The 9,011-nt window shown below is 41.0% G+C and overlaps 1 gene segment (V, D, J or C); it reads left to right on the top strand.

The window, feature by feature from the left end:
* Window positions 1–8,286: 8,286 nt before the first annotated feature.
* On the top strand, window positions 8,287–8,809 carry LOC116099895. The segment is given in 2 exon segments: window positions 8,287–8,364; window positions 8,487–8,809. Coding segments are annotated over 2 exon segments (372 nt in total).
* The last annotated feature ends 202 nt before the right edge of the window (window positions 8,810–9,011 follow it).

Raw genomic sequence — 9,011 nt, 5'->3', positions numbered from 1 at the left:
GCAAACGCTGCTTTTATACCCAAGCCAGAGCTCTCGTGGTCCTCCTGGATTGGTTCCTGGCAATCGCCTCATTAGCATGCACCCACTCGGGAGGGGTTGGCGCATGCACAGTGGAACCATCTATCGTCACGGTGGATTGGGAACCGGCGCCATATTGGACATCACCGTCCAAGTGGCTGCCTACATCTCCCCCTTTTTTATTTTATTTGAAGGCTGCTTACAATAGATCAGGAGGCAATGCACTCTGCAATGGCCCCTGTCTTAGGTCATTCCACTTCGAGATCACAGTCTTACCCATCATAGGATTACCCCCCCACACACACACACACCTGAGGGCTCCATGTCTTAGGTTGGTCTGCGCTCGAGGAAGGTTGCCCATCTTTGGGTGCCATGGAGCTGGTGTGTTTCACCAACTCTGAATGTTTGAGGCAGATTATTGTTTGAGTGAAGCCAGCCAAACACTGGGAAATGTGTCATTCTCAATAGCCACCAAGGCTTGGTAAACCACTGCTTTATGTTTAGCATGCTCCCTTTTCATTCGGCAAAGTAGCCAGAAACAGAGGACACAGCCCAGGAGGACCAGGGCTCCCCAGGCAAACATGCCTGCCCATTCTTTAAAAGGATCCATTGCTGTCTGTATCCAGGAAGTCAAACCATCGGCCAGGCTCAGGTCTACCCTAGTGGAGTTAATGTGGACAACCGTCTCTCGCAGCTCTCTCATCTTGTCTTCAAAGTTTGCCAACCAATCCTGTAAGAGGAGCTTTGACAATTGCTTGGACAGATTAGCAGCCTTTGTAAAATTTTGATACTGCACTGAGGTAACACACAAGCCTTGCATCTTCCACTCACACCCCAACTGTGCTAATTGCCAAAGAGTATCAATCTGTTCTTGTATTAAATCTATGCGTTGATTAACTATCCTAAGGCCCCCTTTGAGATGAGAATTCACAGAGGCTTGAGTATCTAATGCCTGTGCAACATTGGCTGAGACGTTGTTCAGGGTGTTAGCTGTCTGTATAGAACTGGACAAGGCAATAGCTGAGGCAGTAGCCCCCACAGCAGCAACAGTGATGGCAGTAACAATAGCTGCAGTGATGCCAAAATCTCTTTTAGGCCTGAACAACGTCATGGTATTAGGGGCCTCCACGGGAACTGGTACATAGTGAGGCATTCTAGTCACCACAGCCACAGGGAAAACCATGGCACTCCAGCACAGGGCATAAAAGCATGTGTTTGGGGTGCATACTAACTTCTCCTCACCCATGGATGCATTCCCATTGCTTACTATCCACAGAAAAGGAGGCCAGAGGCACACTGGCGAGACTGAAAATGTCTTACTGTGGTCAGAGTGAAAACTAGATGAACCCCAAGTACCAGAATTACCACTGTTAGAAAAATCCATACTGGCAATAGACCCGAGGGGAAATTTACTCTTTTGATAAATTCCTCCTCCAAGCATAATCATGGGTCCCAAATCCATACAGCTATCATTTGTTCCACACAGAAGCCATAAATCAAAAAGTTTGGTGATTACTTGCTGAAGATCTCTAGTAGATATTTTAAGCATTCCTGTACAGGACTCGTTCACTGCGTGGGGCTAAAGGAAAAATAATCTTGTCGAACCCAAAGTGCTCTGTGTCCCTGACATCCAGTCCAGGGAAAAGGCCCTTCCTCTCCTATGGATCCTTTACAAAAAGTTGCCCAGCATGGCTGTCTGGGAGGATCCCAGTCAGAGACTCAGGTGGGCCACCACCCCACAAGACAAGAACCATTACCTGAAAACAAACTAGTACTCCTATCCCCAAACTTCAGTTGTGGTAGAAAATCTGCTGTCTGCTGAGACAATTTGATGCATTTTGTATCATATGACCTGTTAAAGCTCATTAAAAAGCACAGGTTACCTTCTAAGCTGACATTTCTATTACCCTCTATTGTGCTCATCTGATCATCAAAGGGAAGGTAGGATAAGCCTAAACTCCTATTGCTACTAAATAAGCGTGGAAACATATGGCCTTGGCCAATTCCCCCTTTTTGTTTTTGTAAAAGTTCTTTAAGAATGCGATGCACACGCTCCATGATGCCCTGCCCTTGAGGATTATATGGCAGTCCATGAGAAACATGAACTTCCATCTGTTTACAAAATGACATAAAGATTTGAGCTGTATAGGCAGGTCCATTATCTAATTTTAGCTGCTGGGGTTTGCCCCAGGCAGCCCATGCCTCTAGGCAATGCGAGATGACATTGCATGCCTTTTCTCTACTCAAAGGTGTGGCGTGTATGATCCCAGAACACGTATCTACAGATACATGAACATATTTTAAAGTTCCAAATTCAGAAACATGTGTCACATCCATCTGCCAGATCTTAAGGGGAGACAAGCCCCGTGGATTGACACCCATGCCATGAGGATGATGATGGATTATACATTGAGGACAATCTAAGACCACCTGTCGGGCATCAGCTCGAGACAGATGAAATTTTTGTTGTAATGTCTTAGCATTTATGTGAAAATTTTGATGGAACTGTTTAGCCATTTCCATAGAAAAACTCATGAAAATGCACTCCATTTTAGTCCATTGATCTATGATCTCATTTCCTTTACTTAAAGGTCTTGGCAACCTGGTATAAGCCCGAATATGCTGAATAAAAAATGGATTCTTTCTCTGCCAAATTATTTTCTGCAAATTCTCAAATAATGCACAAACGGTACTATTAATTTTAATGGGGCCAGTGGTTTCAAGAATTTTAACAGCGTTAACAACATAAGCCAAATCAGACATCAAATTAAAAACAAATTGGCAATTTTTAAAAACTTCAATTACTATTTTTAATTCAACTACTTGAGGAGAGCCTGGTGAGAATTGACATAACACGGGCTCTTGTTTCTCTATCAAATAGGCCCCACAGCCTGTTTTAGAACCATCAGTAAACATATTTGGGGCCCTAACTATAGGGGTAACTGACGTAATCTTTGGAAAGATCACAGGATGCTCTCTAAAGAAGGATTGCGCATCTTGAAAAACTGGGCAGATGAGCTGGAGCTCTGACCACACCGCTCGCCAAACCTCTGGGTAAAAGGAGAGGCCTGGACCCCCACTGTTGATTGGATTATAGTGGGGAGGTGCTGACAGCACCCAGCCTGGGGGGCCTTTTTCAGTCTCTGGCCCCCTTTTCATCTGCTTCTTCCTAAGGGAGCTTTTCTCTATCCTCTCAATTAGATCTTGTAATTCTTCATCTGTATCAGACCAATCTGTGCCTGAGTTCCCCTTTCTTGATTTCACTGACCGCTCCTCTTTCAGCTGTTCCAGAGCTGTCTGCCCTTCCTCAACTTCCTTACAACACTTCTGATCTTCTAGGCAGCTCTCTTTAAATTGGGCTGACCCCTCTATCTCATACACCTTAGAACAGGTCCAGGTTCATCATTTTTCCCAAAAGAGGGATAGACGACCACTGAGAATCTCAGTTGCCTACCATCAATAAAGACTGTGGGAGAATTAGGGTCAGGTTTAGATAAAAAGAGTTTGGGAGGCATCCACTCTAACCTAGAAAATGAGCTCATAGACTGAGGATTTGTTCTAAACAGTCTAATTGAAACATTTCTTCCCTTAAAGATACAATGTTGGTTCTTTTCTCCCTGCACTCTACACTCCTCCTGGTAAAAGGCCATCCATTTAAGGAACATGGGTGAGTGGAACACAGCCTTGACAATTTCCTTCCAATCTCTGAGGGTGAGAGTCTGGTGGGCAAAGCCTTCAAGGATGGTCACTACCCAGGGTGAACGAGAGCCATCCTCTGCCACTGCTTTCTCCAGTTCCCTAAGGTCTTGGGCTTCCCAGGGATACCAAGCTGTTGCCAGGGTTAACATTAACCAGAAACAGGTGGCATAGGGCTGCGTGCTGAAGGCAGCTGTTCCACGGCCCCACAACAGCACTAATCCTCCAAACAGCTCCTAAGGAGCTTCCACACAGGTCTTAACAGCTCCGCTCCTTCCAAGAGAATTTATTTTCACAAAATGACAATAAGGCAAGAGAATATAAGACCTGGGGCTCTTTTCAATCCTATCTACGACTGTCTTACACTGGACTACCGAGTTTAGACTCCGCAGGTACATTCCTCCCCTGGTCTGTGACACTTCAAAAGAAAGCAGACAAGACAAATCAGAAAGAAAAACAATAACACGAATAATGCAACCCAGACAGAGTCACCGGGAAACATATTATACTTCTCCTTGGAAAGCTCAAGGAGGACTTACTGGTTCCTCAGTCCCTCAGCCGAAGAGGTCTGAGTCTAAGGAACTGTCGGCCTCGGCTCTCGTACTTTCACTTTCTCTTGTCAATGTGCTGCTCTAAAAGCAGACTTTACAGTCCCTAACCGGGAGCTTTCCTGACAGCTCAACTTTACCGAGCACTTACCGATCAATAGTCTTGTCCGTTGAGAGTTCTGGAACCTCCTAAGGGTCACTTTGACACGAAGTCCCCGTCTGGGCCACCACTTGTCCCGCACTTCGCTGACCAGCAGCAATGACGACAGAACACCAAGGCTCCTTCTCAAGAGGTTTACTCAGGAATTCCTTTTTGTTACAGCTCTTTTAGGTTTCTTGGTGTTACAGCTCTTTCAGGTTTCTTGCTGGTTGTTCAGAGTACCTTGACACCCTACCTCACAGCAGATAGAACGTACCCAGACCATGCAATTTTAAACTAGATCATTGTTTGTAAAGGTATCCAGTTGGATGCTAAGATGGTATATCACATTTAGACCTTAATTGGCATTAATCTCTCATCTTTTTAAATTGAAAAGATGAGATATTATTGCCTCTCCTACTAGAGATCAAATCTCTAGTAATCTATCTGCTCAAGATTACCGTAATACTAGGTATAAAAAAGTTTCTAATCTTTAACTTGCTGGACATCTTGTGGTTTCTTATAGACTCTGCCCACTTCTGAGAGAGGAGATTGTACATTTCGCATCCCACATTAATCAGTGGATAATGGAGGTTCTGATAATGCCTTGTGGTGCAGATGAAGACATGATGGTTTTATGAGTCTAGCTATAAAAAATTATCTTTCTGGTTATATATTTTTTGGTTCTCAATTCACACATAGTAGTCCAGTGCAAAGCTGATGTGCATCTACTGGATTACAAATCATTATTACCTGCATGGATGGTGCTTGTTAGCATTCTCAAGAATTTTCAAAGCTGAGAACACTTAAAAACATAAGAAGAAACATAATTGGTAAGTCTAAGAAAAACTTGACATAATGCAGTTGACATCCAATATCTCCAGCCTGATCTGAAAGGATCATGATAGAAAGTGAAAAGACCATCAGCATGAAAAATTTCATTGGCAATTGAGAAATCTCTTTTCTTCATTTTGTTTCTATCTTAAATATTGCTAACTATGAATGTGTTCAAATGAATTTTTTCTGTGTTTCATATTTTTTTTGGAGACTCTCTGCATCTTCTTATAAATGACACACTTTATTTACAACACTCCTATATTTAGGAATATGAAGAAATTTCCTGGGAACCAATGTTAATGTAAACTTCATATCTCCAAAGTCTCTTGTCACTGTTGTGGGAAGGATCTGAGGGCTTATACTTTCCCAACAATAAATAAGTAGCAGGTCATCCTTTGGTTCCCCAGTGCAGTTAGTCATTTAGATATAGACCACAACCCAGGGACCTGACCCACAATATTAAAATTAGGCAAGTCTTCTTATAGTTGATACATTGGTCCTTTGAGTTTTTTTCATCATTTCACATATTTCTATGCATAGTGAATTTTGGTTGTCATGAAAGTTCAACCATAAGTTCAAGAGTTAGAAATAGATGAAACATATTGTTATATACTATAAGACAATGAAGTGTTCTGGAAAATGGGTATCTACAGGAGTGTGAAAAAGTACTGATTTAGAGTGATGAGAGACTCATCAAGTTCTATACACTTTACCATGCCTTATATTCAATAATTACTGTACAATGTATTGAAAATGCAACTTAATGAATGAGGTGAAGCTAGATTACCTACCTAAAAGAACATAGGCACTATGACAATCCATCAGTAAATCAGATGTATTGCAGATAAAGTCAAACATTCTAGGTAATAAGAGAGAAAATAGTCTTCTATGTTGAGTCTGTCAGGTGTGGGGCAGGTGTAGTAATCACAGAGATGTTGTCAACCAGCAGTAGTCTTGACCTGGGTAGCAATGATTTCACTTCTGCCAGGTTGAATAGAAGGGACACAATCCATAAAATTATCATGTATGTAAATGTTCTGTGCCACACTTCTATAAAACTATGAAATAAATTATCATTTTGACTGACTAGTTTTATTGGCATGATTTTATTGCATAATCAAAGCATGCATATATGGAATCAGTACATGAAATATAATCATATTAGTGGATAGACATAGGGTTACATGGAAACTTTTTTCTCTATTGCACATAAATACATCTTTGATATATCTGTGAATGGAAATACTATGACTACATACTTCAGAGTCCCGCTGGTCATTTATGTTTCAGATCAATTAGTAGCTTAACCTATCCACCTGCCCATTCTTTTTGACCTCTTCTGTATCCATCAAAATCATCAGGATGTGAGTGGGTCTCAGTATCACCCTGTAAAATATCTTTCTCCTGTAGAACACGGGTCTGCACATGTAAAACTCTTACCACTCAACCATTCATGGAAACTTGCACTAAGTCTGGACATTACTATGGCTATAACTCCCCATGTATAGCTCCTCCTTTCACTTCCTAACATGCTCCTATCACCATAAAGCTTGTGTCCCTTTGTCCTAAATGCAGACTAAGATATTTGTCCTCTGAAAATCTAGAAAGATACGGTGCCATAGCATATGCAATTTGGGGTGCACTGCATTTTTAATGACATGAATAATTATTTCTGAGAGAATACTCATTTTCATTGCATTCAATATCTTGTGTTAAGAGGGGAAAAGAAATCAAGCGCAAACAATATGAAATCTCAAAAGTACATTACATATATATATGGTCCCAAATGAATCTGAGAACTGAGCTCATATGCATAGAATGAAGGATAGAAAACACATGACCTTGTCTACATTTGATGCAAATAGTTCTTGAGGAGCTAAGTTTTCATAAATAATTAAAATAAGGTTGTTTACTTTAATAGATGGGTTATATATGTGAGATCCTGTCTTTATTTACAAACCACACTTTCTAGTATTATTCTATTATTCTTCTGGGTGTCATTGTGAGAAAGAAGCTGCAAGGATAGTTTTGGAGCTCAGTCTAAAGGGATATATCTACAAATGGATCCCATATCCAAGGCTCAGGAAACAATATGGAAAGGAAGTGGAAATCTTGATAGAGCCAGAGGATCTGGAAGTTTGCTGTGAGCTTGTGACTGCTAATAAAAACAGAAGCTATACTTGTAAAGTCTCAACATCATGATTACTCAAATGTGAGTTGAATAAAGAAGACACCATGAACATTACAAACAGGATGAGCAAAAGTCTTTGAGGCTTTATATCTACAAAATGGAAAAAAAATACACCTATGGAAAAGCAAGTGAAACTTGCAGCAGAAGAAGTGCTTCTCCCTTGGGAAGAGCATGCCAATTAATTGTCCAGGGGCAAAAGTTCATCCCTGAAAATATACATACCAGCAACATTATATAGACATTATATATGAATGTATGTGTGCATAAAAATACATGTGTGCATACAAAAGAAATTAATGAACAAAGAAACCATGAATTTGAAAGAGAACAGGGATGTATATTTGGTGGGAAAAAAAGAAGAAATGTATGTGGACAATGTAATAACTAAAATTCACACAAAGAAAGAGTTTCATAAAGAGAAAATAAATCACAGAAGAAATTTCCTTGCTGTAATAACATATACACCTACTTTTGGAAGGACAATGGAATGATTTATGCTGTGTCTAAAATGGTACCAATTATTAAATACCCAGCCATGAAGGATACTATGAGAAGGAAATTCTAAATGGAGCATGATAAATGTCAAAATAAGGTGGCACTCATAGACTATTGCTATTGTTTGTTGTACAAAGGGAAGCTCATTCCCTGCAAATAAACCTGTACTGTGTCTCAGCTGGAGACAACAAAACAAAAAACAAAACAAAACAAAAAAAAAAAAAAAAAAAACATAGGTCTGTAATGAGTTACTAACTTGATGATTCCTGACACGGTGCATACCCTTTGCTGATTTGCATGTACCCAAAGCACAGCCCACAGACATGAGTACTTCTTTATAATCAGGTAACACCATGTGCTGGAGTCAGCCTCACACTGATCACACACAGACATGAGTGTGCCCACTCAGCTCCTGGCATTCATGCTGCTGTGGCTTACAGGTAAGGAACAAAGCATTGGAAATGTACTCAGCTTCCTGTAGTCAGTGCTGCTTTGTCTCAGTGAAAATCCTCTTGTGAGAGAATTAATCATGTGGGGTACTGTTTTCAATTTTCTATCATAGATGTCAGATGTGACATCCAGATGACTCAGTCTCCATCCTCACTATCTGCATCTGTGGGGGAAACTGTCACCATCTCATGTCGATCAAGTGAGGACATATCCGGTATTTTACATTGGTACCAGCAGAAACCAGGGAAATCTCCTCAGCTCCTGATCTATAATTCAGATGGTTTGGCAGATGGTGTGCCATCCAGGTTCAGTGGCAGTGGATCTGGCACAGAATATTCTCTCAAGATCAACAGCCTACAGCCTGAAGATGTTGGAACTTATTACTGTCAAAGTGTTTATGGTACATCTCCCACAGTGATTCAAGCCATGACATAAACCACCCAGAGAAGCAGAAGTGAGAGCACAGGCTGCCCCAACTGCTCCTTATGTTGTCTCCAGCTGCACAGCTGATGAGAGTGTTTCTCTCATAAAGAGATCAGAGAAACTTTCCTATGTTCTAAATCCCTGCCATTTTCCCCAGGCATAGTATCAAGTATCAAAACAAGGGAATACTGTTCTTAAGTATCAGAGTTATGTC

The sequence above is a fragment of the Mastomys coucha genome, unplaced genomic scaffold (genome assembly GCF_008632895.1).
Source record: "Mastomys coucha isolate ucsf_1 unplaced genomic scaffold, UCSF_Mcou_1 pScaffold20, whole genome shotgun sequence".
Lineage (NCBI taxonomy): Eukaryota > Metazoa > Chordata > Mammalia > Rodentia > Muridae > Mastomys > Mastomys coucha.
This window is presented reverse-complemented; position numbering and strand designations above follow the sequence as displayed.